Source organism: Echinops telfairi, unplaced genomic scaffold (assembly GCF_000313985.2).
Source record: "Echinops telfairi isolate 266 unplaced genomic scaffold, ASM31398v2 ScPeMD7_7424;HRSCAF=8462, whole genome shotgun sequence".
Classification (NCBI taxonomy): Eukaryota; Metazoa; Chordata; class Mammalia; order Afrosoricida; family Tenrecidae; genus Echinops; species Echinops telfairi.
In genome coordinates, this window is record NW_022111324.1 from 16803232 (window position 1) to 16820363 (window position 17132).

At 38.5% G+C, this 17132-nt stretch overlaps 1 protein-coding gene across 2 annotated transcripts in view; it reads right to left on the reverse strand.

Annotated features, from left to right (window-relative positions):
- The window catches only part of COP1 (COP1 E3 ubiquitin ligase), a 185029-nt gene extending 177796 nt beyond the window's left edge, over nt 1–7233 (reverse strand). For both annotated transcript variants that reach the window (XM_045298112.1, XM_045298111.1), the window contains exon 1: nt 7179–7233. In XM_045298112.1, coding sequence (XP_045154047.1) covers nt 7179–7222 — 44 coding nt within the window. In that variant the 5' untranslated portion in view covers nt 7223–7233. The remainder of the gene's footprint in view (nt 1–7178) is intronic.
- Nucleotides 7234–17132: the final 9899 nt, after the last annotated feature.

Here is a 17132-nt window from a genome sequence, read left to right on the forward strand (position 1 = left end):
ATCCATAACACTAAGTGAACATCTGTGAGTTCATTAAGAGATTAATTATATTCACTACAGTGCTGACTTCCGTAATACATGAAAAACAAATTTAAATTTGAAAGGAAAACAGAAAAATTTTAAATACACAAAAATCAGTAAACAAGTATGAAACAACTAGAAACTGAAGTAAAATTACTTACTAGCTTTTACCAGTCAAAGAGCCCTGGTGGCATACTGGGTTCATTTGGACTGCTAATTGAATGGTCAGAGTTTGAAACCAACAGTCATTCTATCGGAGAAGCTGTTCCCATAAAGATTAACATCTTCAAAATGTTTTGCTCTGTACTATAAGGTGACTTCTGAGTTAAAATCAACAAGGGCAATGTGTTTTACCAATGAGGATATAAAAAGTACAGTATGTGACTAAGTAACCGAATAAATAGTATCAAAATTATGGATTATATTATGGATATGGACAATCTCAAAGATTACTGAAGGAAATAAAACAAGCACAACTTTTTGAGAAGGCAAATTTCATTAGAAACCTTGGGCTTGTGAACACTTATCTGACCTAGTGAGCTTACTTCAGGGAATTTGTCCTAAGGAAAGAAACAAAGATGTATATGCAGCAAGAATGTTCAATGTATGGTTGGTTATCTGTAAATAGCAAACTAAACTGGACACAAGCATTAGGAAATCTACTAAATATACAACAAGATTTCAAGAAGCTAATTAAAAAATGGAATTAAAGTGGAATTTTTCAATACAGTTTTTAAAGCCCCCTTGTATTTGTGAATGGAGCCCTGGTGTGTTTTCACACAGGACTGCGATCCCTGGGCCGGGGAGTTCAAAACTGCCAGCAGCTCCTTTAGAGAGAGACTGGGCTTACTCCGGTAAACAGTTACATTCTTGGTAACCCACAGGGAGTCGCTATGAGTCAGCAGACTCAGTGACACTGAATTCTATTTGTGAACATCAAAATGCAATGCTAAGCAGGCAAAAATATTCATACTATGACTTGAAACCATATGCCATAAGAAGTAATTTAATGTTATTAGTAGTTATCTCTAGAGAAATGAGATTACAAGAAACTTCCTTTTCTTACATATTTTGGTAATGATGGATTTTTTACAAATGTGCATTACCTCTTAATTAAAAAAATTTTTTTTAAAGATTTCTCGGTTAAATAACATGAGGGGAAACCCCAAACTACCAGGACCATCGATGAAGGAATCAGGACAAACCTAAGAACCTTGGCTCAGGTAACACACAGGCTAACTGTAATAGGGAAGGGTACACACACAGATGAAGCTGAAATCAATTAAGGATAAAATACCTGTGTGCATCCAAAAACTTCACCCAAAAAGTAACGAGAACCCACAAACTGGGAGAGGGTTTTTAGCAATGACACAGAAAAAGCCCTTATTACTAAAATCTGCAATATCCTCCTAGCCTGCAAAAGAAAACCATTAACCCCCTAACGAAGTGGGGGAAAGACCTGAAAAGAAGCCTGACTAGGGAGGAGACCCAAATGGCCAAAACATAAGAGAAAATGTTCTCTATCATTAGCCATCAGAGAAATGCAAATTAAAACTTTGAGATACCACCTAACACCCTTGCGGACAGCCCAAATCAGAAAATCAGAGAGCAACAAATGTTGGAGGGGATGCAGCAAGATAAGAACTCTCCTCCCCTGCTGGTATACATACATACGGCCACTGTGGAAAGCCATCTGGCAATATTTAAAGCAAATGGAAATCGAGCTACCTTATGACCCAGCAATCCCTCTACCGGGCATATACTCAAAAAAGGTAAGAAATAGACAAAGACCAGTAGTCTGCGCCCCAATGTTTATTGCAGCGCAATTCAAAATCACAAAGAATTGGACACAACCTAAATTTCCAACAATAGACAAGTGGATTAATAAACTCTGGCACATACACATTATGGCACTTACATAATCTCCTGTCAACTTGCAAAGGGGTGGAATCTAGCCTGCCAATCAGGTTGCAGCTTGATGACCTCATTTGGAGGTCCCACAGAGTTAATAGCTCACTGGAGGCCAGATACACTCACTCCTTGCAAGACATTCCTGTTGACAAGCCACATGGAGCTACACTGATGGGAGCCAGAGCCCTGGAGTGCAGGAGCCATGTGGAGACCCACGCCAGAACTGCAATACTTCCACCACCAGTGGATCCACTACACTTTCCATCCATTGGCCTGTGATATTCCTGCATTTGGCATCATTGCATGGCTGCATGAGTCCAAAGAGTAATTTGTGGAGTAGTATCAACATATTTGGTAATGTCAGACTTATGGACTTGATCTGGACTGGTCTGGGATGTTTTCTTAATATACAATTACTCTTTGATATAAAGTAATCTCTTTCACACATGTGTGTCTCTGCATTTGTTTCTCTAGTCTAGCCAAAGTAACACACACACAAAGGAGTACTACTCATCACTAAAGAGCACTGATAATAGCATGAAGCACAACGTGTCATGGGAAGAATTGGAGGAAATTATGCCAAGTGAAGTAAGCCAATCACAAAAGGACAAGTACAACATCAGAGCCAAACTGACCCACCCCACTCTCTCCACCTCCCCCCCTCCCCGCCCACCCCCCCAACCCCATCCCTAGAAGTATGTGCTACAGAGGACAGCACTAAACCTACAGGTTGGGGAGAGGGTCTGGCCTGCCACACCCATACAGAGACAAACCAAGAATGAAAAAGTGAGCGAGGGACTAGACCTCATACTGGCACACCAAGCCCTGAGGATAACGTCCGCATGGCGCTGCTAAGGCACAGAGAGGACTGTAGAGCTGACAACAGCTCCAGACATGATGTCCTCTCACTGAAGCATAGTGTGACAGAGCACAATACTGGGGACATCTGGCAAGGAGTAGGCTCAGTCTGACCACCACCACAGTGGGGTGAACCAAGAAGGGAACATATCAGATCAGCAATGGAAGCAAAGCAAAGCTACAAAACTCCTGAGGAGCCCCCAAAATAGACTTCAGGCTAGGAGGGGCAATCAGGAAATCTCTTGGACCAGGGGGGGAGGGGAGATAGTCATAAAAGCAGAGACCTGGAACAATGTATGCTTTTTCATTTTGGGTTTTTTTGTCTTTTTGCTAGTTTTTTTCTTTTGTTTTTTTATTCAATCTTTTGTTTTCATTTTGTTTTGTCTCTGTTATTGTTGTTTTGCTTACCTATATAAGATAGGAAGGGAAACAAGTCCAAGGAGAAAGTACAAGAGGGACTTAGGGTGAAGAGAAAAGGGAAAGGAATGGTGAGCAAACAACACCAGACAAGGGAACAACTAGAGAATTAAAAGCAACAACAAGGAGGACATAGAGCTCCCCAGTGGTGTTGGAGCAACAGCAATCTAGCTGAAAGGCAGAGGAAGGGAGAGCATGACGGTGGGGCAGGAGGAAGGTAAAAGGAAACAGAGGAAAGATCAAGGAAGCAAAGCCATGAATAGAGGTATAAACATAGGTGTGTACATATGTAAATATACTAATTCAAAAACAGAGGTATTGGCCTATGTACATATATTTATATGGCAATACACTGAGGAAGTGGATGAACTTTGGACCACTGCTCAAGCCTTCCCTCCATGCAAGAACACTTTGTTCTAACAACCTGGCATTCTGAGATGCTCACTCTCCCAACACGGTAGCTGAAGACAAAATGGGTGCATAAGCTAATGTAGTGAAGAAAGCTGATGGCGACCAGCTATTAGAAGATATAGTGTCTGGGGTCTTAAAGATTTGAAGGGAAACAAGCAGCCATATAGCAGAGAAGCAATAAGCCCACATGGAAAAAGCACACCAGCCTGTGCAATCACGAGGAATAAAGTAAAAAGCACCAGAAGACCCAAAACAAAAAAACATATTGTTGAGAACGAGCAGGGTTAGAGCAGAGACCCAAAACCCATCTGTAGACAAAAGGACATCCCCTCACAGAAGAGTCACAAGGAAGAGATGAGTCAACCAGGCCATAGTACAGCACAAATGAAACACACTATATTCCTCTGGTTCTTTGAGGCTTCCTCACCCCCAACTATCATGACCCCAGTCCTGCCTTTTCAGTTCTGGCTAGACCAGAGCATGTACACTGGTACAGATAAGAGCTCCCGACACACGGAATCCAGGTCAGATAAACCCGTCAGGAACAGAAATAGGAGTAGCGGTACCAGGAGGGTAGGAGGAAGTGGCAGGAGGAGGAGAGGAAGGGGGAACTGATCATGATGATCGACACATAACACACCCCACCCCCCGGGGGATGAACAACAGAAACATGGGTGAAGGGAGACAGTGGTTGGTGTAAGATATGAAAACACTAATAATTTACAAGGGGTCACAAGGGTGAAAGGACGGGGAGGGAGGGAAAAAAGAACTGATACAAAGGGCTCAAATAGGAAATAAGGATTAGAAAATGATGATTTTTAAAAAATATTTACAAATATGCATGATACAACTGATGCGTGGATTGTTATGAGCCGTAAGAGCCCCCAATAAAATAATTTATAAAAAATAAATAAATAAAACGAGGGGGAAACATGTCGCTATGTTATTCATATGAAATCTATAAAGTAATGGCTATCACTTTACTGAAAATTTGAAAAAGAAAATGTTGTATGTGTACATTAAAGATAAACAGAGAGAGGAATGCACCACAGTATAAACAGGGACGCTGTCCTTGCAAGAAACTTTTATATAAAGTTTCAATATAGAAAAGATATTTTATACGAGTTTTAATATAGAAAAGATTATAGTTTTTTGTTGCTGTTGGTTTTTGATATTATACTTCTAACAACCAGAAAAAGATATTTGTTTACATAAAAAAGGATGATTTATAAAAATTATTTTTAAAAGGAAAATACTACTCTTATTCTGTGTCTAAATTACAATCAAATTACATCACCTAATAAACTGATTTTTATATTCATCTTGTCCTTTCCACTGTATCAAGTAAAAACTACACCCATTAGTTTTGACTATCTGGTTATCAACTACTTTCACACACACCTTGCATTTGACATTTTTAAGATAAGTCAAATGGAGGACATTATAGAGACTCAAAGGTCTCATGGTGGTCTTCGGCATAGCACAAGACATTCAGTGACCAGATCAATCAATAACTTATTATACTTCACAGGTAAGTGCAGCAAGATTACTGAACAGATTCAGTACATTCCTCAGGGACTTTTTTTTAATGCCATGAAGAATTTAAATTAAGAGGAAATGGTAAAATAAAACCCCCAGTTTAGCATTTTTAACACATTCCAAATCTACAAAAGGAGAAAGTGAAAAGAACAGGAAGAAGATGGGGAAAGCAGAGGCTTAAAAAACCCACTGTCATCAAGCTGATTCGGACTCATAGTGACAAACTATGAGAGGATAAGTCACCAGGGCCCAGACAGTCAGAACTACAATCCTAGACTCCTAGCTGGAAAAGCTTGCTCTTTTAGTTACACACATCATAGCCCTCAATAGGATGATTTTGTCCCCAAAGGGATATTTAGAAGTACATGGAGACATTTGTAGTTGTCACAAACTTGGGGAAGGGTACAGAAGGTGCAAGATGTCAGTGGCATTATGGGGTAGAGTCTGGGAAAGCTGATAACAACTTACAGTGCACAGGTCTGCTGACCACAATAAAGGGTTATCTAGTCTAACATTTAACAGTGCTGAGGTTGAGAAATTACTCTAGATCAACTGATTTTCTGAAATAATCAAAGTCCAAAGTCTTTAAAACAAACATGATATCCCTACAGAATGCCAAGATCGTGGATCACTTTGTGGAATAAAAACAAAAACAAAAATTACTGCTAAGCAATCAGCCTGAAATGACCAAGCCCATACATAGGTCAGCCTTAATGTGACACCATTACTTTATTAGAAATACACATCATAAAACAAATAAAATGCCAATTCATTGATAAAAAGTATTTAAAAGGTAGAATGGTCTTAAAAAAAAAACCTCGATGGGTGAATGTATGGATTGTAAGAAGCAATGTAAGAGCCCCCAGTAAAAGTATTTAATAAAAAAAGAAGAAAAAGTGACAGAAGAATTCGGCGTATACACGAGTATATACGGTATATCTTTCTGTACAATAAAAATTGCTTTTAGCTAAGAATACACACTGTTTTTAATCACTTAATGTTTAAATTTTAAGAAATAAAGCATATTATGTGCATGAACAAGCTATTTTAACTCCAAATTTCTTTTTAAATGACTGGAAGATTGAACATATCCATCAATGAAGCAACATGCTGTAGATCAGGGGTCCTCAAACTACACCCGCAGGCCACATACAGCCCACCGAGGACATTTATCCGGCCCACCGGATGTTTTAGCCGCATTTGTTTTTTTACTTCAAAATAAGTTATGTGCAGTGTGCATAGGAATTTGTTCATATTTTTTTAAAACTATAGTCCAGCCCTCCAATGGGTCTGAGGGAGAGTGAACTGGCCCCCTGTTTAAAAAGTTTGAAGACCCCTGCTGTAGATGCTATGAATCATGCTAAAGAACTTTAAAAAATAGTATTAACAACCACGACTCTTCATAAGTACATGGTATCAGCCCACCCGATACCTTACTGAATTTCAGTATAAGATTATGAATGAGAATTGATATGAATTTAATGAAGAAGTCAATATGAACTAGAAATGTAAAGACTATAAGAGCACAATCACAATACTAATGTGAAAAAATTATTTTATGAGACTGACATGACTGATAATCTAAAAAAAAAATGAACACATTATTTAAAAAGAGAACAGAGGGTTTTTAATTTTCTACATCTTTCCCCCACAACATTCTCAGTTTATTTTACTGGCCTACTCACCCAGCCCCTCCAGATAGTAAGCAGCCCTTAACACACCCTGGCTACCCACTGCCCCTGTTACAGTATCTACCATCAAATGTGATTTTCTAAAACAACAGCTGAAACACTTAGGTAATAGTTAACAATTAATAAACCCAAAACTTTTATATCTATCTATAAGGTCTATGGAAAGCCTAAATATTTCACAGAAATTATGCATGCACCAATCAAAAGTTTGTGGCTTTAATAATATTGGCTTGCTAAAAACAATACTATGGTTGCATAATTGGTTTTAAAACAAATATTTATACATGAAGAATTGCCAAAAGGCCATTTCAATGAATAAAATTATCTTACCAAAAGCTGTGGCCACATTTCGTCATGTATGCTTCCTCAATCATATCAAAGCAGATGGGGCTAAAAAGAAAACACAAAAACAAAGAGATACATCTTTTATTAAGTAGAATTATATCAAATTGTAGAAGGCTGGCAAAAATAGCAATAAAATCCTATTGCAAAGCATAGTTAAGAGTTAGCATTCTACCAATGAGATGGCATTTCTACGTGACTGAACTTTAAGGGACTGCTGGCACACACAAAAAAACATCAAGCTCCAAAATGAATGAATTAAATGGCTCTCATGTTATAACTGAATCTATAGTTCTTCTTTTTTTAAATCACTTTATTAGGGGCTCATACAACTCCCATCACAATCCACACATACATCAATTGTGTAAAGCACATTTGCACATTCATTGTCCTCATCATTCTCAAAACATTTCCTCTCCACTTAGAATCTATAGTTCGTAACAGTACAATGTAGTCATAAAGTCCTTAGTGAAATTCCACCATCTTCTACGAACATCTCTAGTTAAATGCACCTACCAATGCCTAATATTACTGCTCTCTTTTGTTTCCTACCCCCAAAGAAAACAAATTCCCTGAGTAATAAATTTACAATTTCATTTCTGATAAATACTCTGAAACATAAGCTATCAAGCTTATTTGGCCTACTGGCCCTTTTTCAGAAAGAAAATTATTCAGCACCCGCTGGTAATTAAAAATGTTTGCACCATAGCCCTCAATCCAGGAAAAAGTTTAGGTATCTTCTTTTGCGGCACCTTTGAATCTTTCCAACCTGCCCCCACCACCTCCACCCATGGAGTGGAATCACCCACTGGCCCTAAAGTAATGTAATGAGGATGATGATAGAATAGCTAATACTTAAATAGCAAACTATAGGGGAGAGACTTCAAAGAGTTTGTAGAAAAATCCTACTATTTTTTAATTCTACTTCACGAATTTTTTTAAGTTCCCTCATATATACGAAGAGGTAAACATACACACACACACACACACAGAACAATGTTTATTTTCACAGCTATGTATTTAAATTGTTTTACAAAATAATCTTATCACCTCTCCTTTACACTTAATACATTTGTCAAATTGTATTTGACAATTTTATTCTTGGAAACATTTTTCAAACTCATCTGTTTGGATGGCTAACAACACCTCCCTCGTTTTTTTTCTTCACCTCTTATCTTCTATGTTGTCAAATCACATATGTCGTCAAATCACATCTTTATTTGAGGAAACAAAAAATGTCAGTTGCATGGAGTGAGATCAGGTGCATTGGGCAAGAGAGGCAATGCTGTTTTTTTGTCAAAAACTGACACAGATATGGCTGTGTGAGCACGTGCATTGTCGTGGTAGCAAAACCAGTCTCCTGTCTGCCAAAAATCAGGCCTTTTTTGTTGCACATTGTTAAACAATCTTTTCAAAATCTCTAAATAGAAAGCTCGATTAACAGTCTGACCTGGTGAAATGAACTCCAAATGCACGATCCCCTTCACATCAAAAAACAAACGAACATCACCGTGATCTTTAATTTCTCTCACTTGACAAGCTTTCACCACTAATGATCTTGGGGGGAAAAGTCTCGGTCTCTTGGGACCTGTTCTTTCAAAGTACTTTTCCAGCTGATGCTCTTTTTCATCATCAGTCAGAATCCGAGGCACAAATTTCCCAGCGACCCTTCTCATTCACAAATCTTCCATTAAAATTCACTAACCCGAGCTCCAAGGCAGTCCAGATAACTTCCCCATCTCTTCAATAATCCATTGTAGATCTTCAAGCACAAATGCACGAATTTTTTTGACATTTCGATTTGGGAAGTTAACCGACATCCCAAAAGTCCAGAACGAGGATCGTCATGAATCGAATCAATATTTCACCTTTTTTGAAATGAGAAAACCACTCATATATTTGAGCTTTTCCCATAGCACTGTTCTTGTAAGCTATGTTCAACATCACAAAAGTTTCTGTGGCATTTTTTCCCAAACAGGAAACATTTCACAGCTGCCTGCTGTTTCTTAAATTGGCCATCACAAAAAACAAGGTCCCAGCAAAACTGTTTTTACAGAACAATTCACTGTGACCAGAAAGAACCTTCCCAGGCAATGCCACTGAGTGCACCAACACAGAGCCACTTGCTTGATGCTCACCTAGAGCAGAGAAAACTGAGTACTAGGAAGGCTCTACCCAGCCGACTTTTCCAGGTTTTTGGCAGGAACTCCTTTGTATTACACACAGGTAAGCACCTATTTTTGTACCCATTTTATAGTTGTCAGGCACACACACTGTTAAAAGTCACAAAGTTTAGCAGTAACAGTCAGGATTCAACCTCCCCTTCATGTTCTTCACCACTAAGTATACCGCTTCCTGCATCTGTGAGTTAAAACACCAATTCCAACCCCTTCTTCCTTATTTTTCTACAGAAACAACAGTTTTGGCTAATGGAATGGTAGGCACTGTCTACTATTAAGAAAAATATGTTTTTTAAGTCTTATCAAAAGAAATTTATCTTTATCTTTCCCTTTTTTCAACGTAAAACTGTGATGTAATGCCTAGAGACATGTTGATCATCTTTTGGCTAAGAACACAAAAATAAACTAAAAGATGGATAAAGAGGAGAATGAACAGTACTATTTCCTTGAGCAGCTGCATCAGCCCAGGACTACTTACCTCTGACACTTCCCATCACATAGTAAAGTAAATCCTACCTGCTTAAACTGCTGCTTATCAACTTTTCTGTTATCAGCATAAAAATCTATAAACTATAATTGAAAATTCAGTCCATCTTTCAAGAAAGATTTAATGGGCATAACTACTATGTTAGAATACAAGGATGTGAAATCTTAAGTGTCAAACATGTTATCAGTGACTACAACATAGTGAAAGTACATTAAGAAGACAGTGGATGCAATGGAATCTATAATAAATACAAATGAGACTTGGGGGTTGGGGAAAAGACTGAGAAGAACTCAACAAATTCAATGAACATGTTAGCAGTTATTTAATGCAATAAAATAAATAAATATCTAGCTGGTAGAATTTTTATGAGATGTTTTAATGCTTGAGAGTCTTGAACTATGTAACTAAGAGAAAGGCATTCTCTTAAATTGGATGTAGCACCACAATCATATGGCTTGGTGAGTATATTAGTCTGGGTACTTTGGAGAAACAAATCCACAGCACCTCATGGATAAGAGAGAGTTTTATGTAAAGAAAATGTGCATCACGAAAACACCCCAACTCAATGCTGCCCAAGCCCACAAGTCCAACATTAACCCATTAACCCAACACCAGTCCACAAAGTCCTCCACCTCACAAAACAGAGGCAGTGATGCCGACTGCAGGAGGAAAGCTGAGCCAGTAAATGAATAAGCATCTCAGCACTAGCAGGGGTCTCCACATGGCTGCTCCAGCACCCAGGGCTGCATCGGGATATATCCATGTGGCTTCTCCTTGGGGATGTCTTGTAGGAAGGAAGTCAACCTTGCAAGCTGAAGCAGGGAACTGCTAAGGCAGCTGCACCCTGGTGTGACCATCACAAAGCAAGAGACCCGAGAACTAGAAAGGCAAGGCTCACCACCCACTTATCCCTCCACCTTCCAATTAGCCCCACATGTGATTATCGGCCAGGTTGGCACAATTAACTGACTCAGTGAGTTAACAAGGCCTTTGTAGAAACAGAAACAGACAGTTCCTCTGATAGTCGCCTAAGAATGCACCAGACTTAGTGAACTGGATTGCAAGCCTAAGGAGGTGAGCACACAACTCTACTGTGTCCAGCCTGCACAACAGCACACATGGCCTTAGATGTCAACTCTATACAATTACCTGCCCAGAGTTTTAAGGGGAAAAAATGATTGGCACATGTCCAGGTCACAATTAACAGCACTTCTTTAGTCTCCATCCTGTAACCTATTAAAATGGTGCATAGAAGAATTTTTTAAAATTTAAACAACATGAAACCACAAAAATGAAGAGAAAAGGAAAGGAGATATTAGTGATACAGATATTTCAACAAATTTTCATAGGATAGAAAGCAAATACTGAAAGGGGTGCCAAGGAATCAAGGTCAAGAAAGCTATAGGCCAGGTTAAACAAAAAGTCTAACTCACTGCTATCAAGTCGATGCAGACTCATAGTGATTCTACAGGACTGGAAAGAATTGCCCCTGTATATTTCAGACACTGTAACTGTTTACAAAAGTGGAAAGCTCTGTCTTTTGCCCACAGAGCAGCTGATGATTTCAAACTGCTGACCTTGCAGATCTCAGCCTGATGCATAAACTATACCATCAGAGCTTCTTGTAGACGAGGGTAGATATGAAAAAGTCAAAACTCAAAGAAAAGTCAACCTACACAATATAAACCCTACAGAGATTTACCATCTGAAGATGTTAACTCTGAAAAAGTGTAAAAAAATCCAGACAAACTAAATGACAGGGAAGATTAATTTGAAACAGGAATATGAGTAGGGTAGTACACACGTCTGCAGTAAATGATTAAGGCAAAGAGGTTCACTTGAGTCCAAGTAGGAAAAAAGCCTGGCAATCTACTTCCAAAAAAATTAGCCACTGAAAATCTTATGAAAGACAGCTCTGTACTGAAACACAGAGGTTGCCATGAGTTAAAACCAACTCAACAGCAACTGGTTGGTAGTTATTCAAAGTGTGGTACATGGATCAGTTCAGTGTAAATCCAAGGATTATGTTACAAACCTCTAGAGTTTAGCACTTTAAACTTCTGAAATTTAATGCAATGATGTTTAATTTTTTGATGGGGCTTACTAAATTGTGTCTCTTTGTAGTACATTTTATTATGTTTTTCTAAAATTTCATTCTACAACAAAAAAAAATAATTTAAAAGCAACAACTATCTTTCACCACAGCTAGTTCCAGCAGCCCTAAAATTGAGCAGCTCCCAATTTTGCTCTGCCTCTTCTAGAACTGCAGCCAAACATTTACTTTCTTTTCCCTAGAACCATTTTGAAAGGCTAAATCTTCGCATCATATTCAATCCAAGCAGTAAATCAAGAAATGGGAATATCAACGTCTTTAGTGAAATGGAGGCAATATAGTATAGTACAGGTAGTGAAGTTAGCATGCCAGTGTTAAAGCCTAATCCTTCCGTTTACTAATCATATAACTGTGACCAGTTATTTAACCAACACATGCCTCCTTTTCCACATCTGTGAAGACGTAGGTGCTAATGTCAGTATCAGTCTCATCTTGCAGTAGTCACTGAGACTACAACAATTTATAGCATCCCTATCAGACAGAGAATTCTCTCACAGGGTTTCCTAGGCTACAATCTTTATAAGAGCAGATTCTACCAGTTCTTTCTGCTTCTATAAAGAGTTACAGTCTCAGAAAGTCAGTTGAGTAGTTCAACTCTGTCCTATAAGGCTGCTGAGTCAGAATCAACTCAATGGCAGTGAGTTAGTTTGAGGGGAAACAGTTTCTTGAGACTAATGAAAGGGGAGGCTCTGTTGCTTTTCATTGCACAGAAGTGCATCCTAATTCATTTTTTTTTCTGAAATCATGCTATCAAAACATTAATTTAAAAACAAGACCAGTCCCCTTGCATAAAACGTTCTAGTCCCAATACTAATTTCTAAAACTAAAAAAAAATTCACCAGTGTGTGGGCAAAAATATATATCCAAATGCTCTATTTAGAAGGTAGAGATATGAAGGAGTTGTGAAATATTTGTGGAAAAATTCCTTTATCTTCTAATTCTATTCTCCATGAACCCTTGTATCAACACACCAATCTTTTCAACAGCACTTTAATTAAGGTCAGCAACTGTGGTGCCATAGTGATTAAGCATCAAGTTGGTGGTTCAATCCCACCAGCTGCTCTACAGGAGAAAGATGTAGCAGTGTGTTTCCATAAAGATTACCTGCAGGGTCACTACAAATCAGAATCAACTTGATATCAATAATTTCTCATAGAGTATTTTTAAGACTCTTAAGATCAGAAAAGGTCTTTCTAAGAAAGCATCTTTATAAGCTTTAGTAATAAGACCATGACATCTGTTTGAAGCTGCTTTAAAGGAAACTTAGAAACAAAATGTCTTAACATATTAACCTTCATCCACTTTCAACAGTGCCATAAGTGTATATTTTGGAACTGGTCTTAGCAACCACAATAAATCAATTGTGAACATTTGTACTTTCCAATAACATTCCAATTTTTAAAAATATTCATTCAAAGAGTGCTGACTACATGCCAAAGGGCCCTGGTGGCATAGTAGATTACATTTTGGGCTGTTAGCCTAAAAGTCAGCAGTCCAAGCCCACCAGCAGCTCCATGGGAGAACAATGAGGGTCATTATGATTCAAAATTAACTCACTGGTAGTAAAAGTGAGACGACAGAGCAAGCAACCCTGGTAGTGCCTTTAGGTTAAGTATCGGACTGCTCATTGAGAGGTTGGTAATTCATATCCAACAGGCTCTCCGAGGGATAAGGATGAGGCCATCTGCTGCCTTAAAGATTTACAGCCTTGGAAACCGATATAGGGTCATTAAGAGTCAGAACAGACTCTGCCAGAGGGTTTGGTTTGGATTTAAATAACGTAGTAGGTACTGGGAATAAAAAAGTAAACAAGACAAACAAAAATCTCTTCAAGGTATTTACAATCTAGTGGGAGAGATAAACAATAATCAAAAAAGATCTCATATATTATATAGCAAAACTACCGGTACTCATTTAGAACTCAGGGCAACTCCTTTGTGTCAAGCTAGAACTGAGCTCCATGGTGCATTTTTGTTTTTTATATATTTTTTATTGTAAATGGGAAGAGGTGTTTATTTTAGATCATCTTTGTAACCAACAGTTCAACTACCAATAAAATTCCCCAATAGTTTGTCCTTCACCCACTCCTTGATCTCTCTTCTCCCTCTTGTGGGCTTTCATCTTCTACTCCACCCAAGTTAACACCCATCACGTCTGGCCCATAGCTTTCTCTTCCCTCGCTTGTCCTCCCCACCCGTAGCAGTCTCTAAAGTCTATTCTCTTTGGTGTAAGAATCTGTATTTTGTTTAGGTTTGGCTTTTTGTTTCATTTTTCTTCCCCTCATATCAGTGGTCTCATAGATTTGTCCTTTCGTGATGGACTAATTTCACTCAGTATCATGTTCTCCAGGTCCACTCGTGTCATGAGGTCTGTCACGGCTTCCTCATGGGTTTCCAGCAATGCGTAGTATTTCATTGTGTGCATGTACCAGTTTCTTTATCCATTCTTCTGCTGATGTAGGGTGTTTCCCACTTCTTACTATTGTGACTAGTATTGCAATGAACATTGACGCACATGCTCCACAAAGCGTTTAAAACTAATGTTAACAATAAAGCAGAAAAGGACATTAAGTTTTAGATTAGACAAAAAGGTTCCAATTGTAGACCAGATAATCAGGAAAATGTCAAGGAGAAGTTACTGTTTAAGTAAATATGAGGAACTGATCTTTGAAGAAATCTGTAGTGATCAGAGCAAATGCAAGTATCCTGAAGTAAACATTTACTAGCCATGTTCCAAGAACAGCAATTGGTTAAAACAAAATAAGTGAGGGGGAGATTAGCAAAAAATGAGGCCAGATAAGTAATGAGGAATGGACAAAACCAAAACCCTCTCCAGGGCATGTTAACACCCTTCCTTTACAAGCAGCAATTCCAGCCTATGCTCAGTCACTACGTTCAGTTCCTAGTGCATTTGTTGTGACAAAAAGCTCCCTCAAAAACTAAAAGCCTACTCTGCTTTCTTCCACAGGTGGAGTTCAATATTACTAGAAGTAGCATAAAGGTCAGGAAGGGATTAAAGTGTGTTGGAGTAACTTTCATGCTGAAATGAATCACTAAATCAGCTGTTCTCAATCTGTGAGTCGCGACCCTTTGGGGGGTGGAACGACCCTTTCACAAAGGTCGCCCGATCCATAACAGTAGCAAAATTGCATTGATGAAGTAGCAAGGAAAATACTTTTATGGTTGGGGGGTCACCACAACATGAGGAACTGTATTAAATGGTCATGGCATTAGGAAGATGGAGAACCACAGCACTAAGTAAAAGTTCTGGGCCATGATTGGCTCCCCTACTGATTTTTCTATTTTAATTTTGGTGTTCTCTACTTCCTAATCAATTGTGTTGTTGTTGTTAGATATCACCAAATCAAATTTGACTTGGAGCCAACCCTGTGTGATGGAGAACTGTCCCATAAAGTTTTCTAGACCACCACTAAAGGTGTAATGTTGGTGAAATATTTTACCGTAATTAGACTTTTGTAGCTTGAAGATAAAACAGATACAGGTGAGAGAATTATCTTACAGCAAACCACAAGTAAAAAACAGGCTAGGCTTCTAAAATCATAACACTTTAAAGTTCTGAACTCAAGATGAACCTCAGGATTTCAGTGGAGAAAAATGTGGATTCTTTACTAAACCCCATGCCTTCTAGTCCATTCTGACTCATACAGACCCTATAGGGAGGGGCAAAACTGCTCCTTGGTATTTCCAAAACAGTAACTCTTTATTAGGGCGATATAACAGAGAGATCCACAATTGGTGCCCATTGAAACAGCAGCCAAGAAATCGCATTGGGCAAACCTGCTGCAAAAAAAAAAAAAAAAACTGCTAAAATAGCAAAGCCATCATTTCAAGAACTCAGGTGCATCTGGCAAGCTATGGCATTTTCCATTTCCTTATATTCATGGTAACGTTGGCTAATAAAGAAAGAAAGTCAAGGACCTGCTGCATTTAAATGAGGATTTGGGTAAAGCAAAGTAGAGGAACTATGGAATACCAGAAGAACAAACAAATCTGTTTTGGAAGAAGCACAGCCAGAATGCTCCTTAAAAGCAAGGCTATTGTCTCAGGTACTTTGGACATAATTTCTGGAGGGACCACTATCTGCAGAAGGCCATCCTGTTTGGCAAAGTAGGGGATCAGAGGAAAACCATCAATGAGGTGGACTGACACAGTGGCTACAATGGGCTCAAACATAGCAACAATTGTGCGGATGGCAAGGGACCCAGCAGTGTTACATTCTACTGTACACAAGGTCGCTATGACTTGGAATTAACCTGATGGTACCTCACAACAATTAAAGACAACTTTAATTCATGTGCTAATAATAGCTCTTTTCTGCTCTTCAATGATATAAGCTTGCAATATGCAGCCCCTCCAGCATCAAAACTACATGACATCATGAATTTTCATTAAATAGTCACTTCAGGTGTTTGTAATGTCAAATCCCTGGGATGGAAAACATGATTGGCTCAAAAGAGTCATTTAAACCTATTTGTACAAGTCATAGTTGCTATTTTAGTCACACTTAAAAATAGCACCCTCAGAATTAAACTCCCTGAAAATAAAAACATAGATGTTGTTGGTCTTAGGTGCCATAAGTCGGTTCCAGCCCCTAGGGATTCTATGCATGACAGAACCAAAGACTGGCCAGCCTGCACCATCCTCACAATTGTTCCTATGCTTGAGGCCATTGCTGTAGCCACTGAACATATAAACACCTCAGTCAAACTCACTGCCATTGAGTACATTCAGACTCACAACGAAACTACAAGACAGGACAGAAGTGCCCTGTGACTTTCTGAGACGCTAACTGTTTACAGCAGTAGAAAGCCCTGACTTTGTCCTGCAGAGGGGCTTGTGTTTTGGAAATGCTGACCATTCCTTTAGGAACTTAACAGGTAATAACTACGCCACCAGTGCCGCTTTTCAAAACAAGGGTAGGAAAGAGAAAATAACCCAGTTTTATTATAAAAGAGCTGAAAATCAATATTCTAAGTATCTACATTCAGAAACAAATTAAAAAGATGAAATTCAAAGTGAACAAAATAAAACTACCCCAAAAAACAATCAATTAAGTAGAAAAAAAAGAACTATATAGAAAATCAATGTTACCAAAATTAGTTATTCGAACAGAGCAATAGACCTGGTAGGGCATGATCAAGA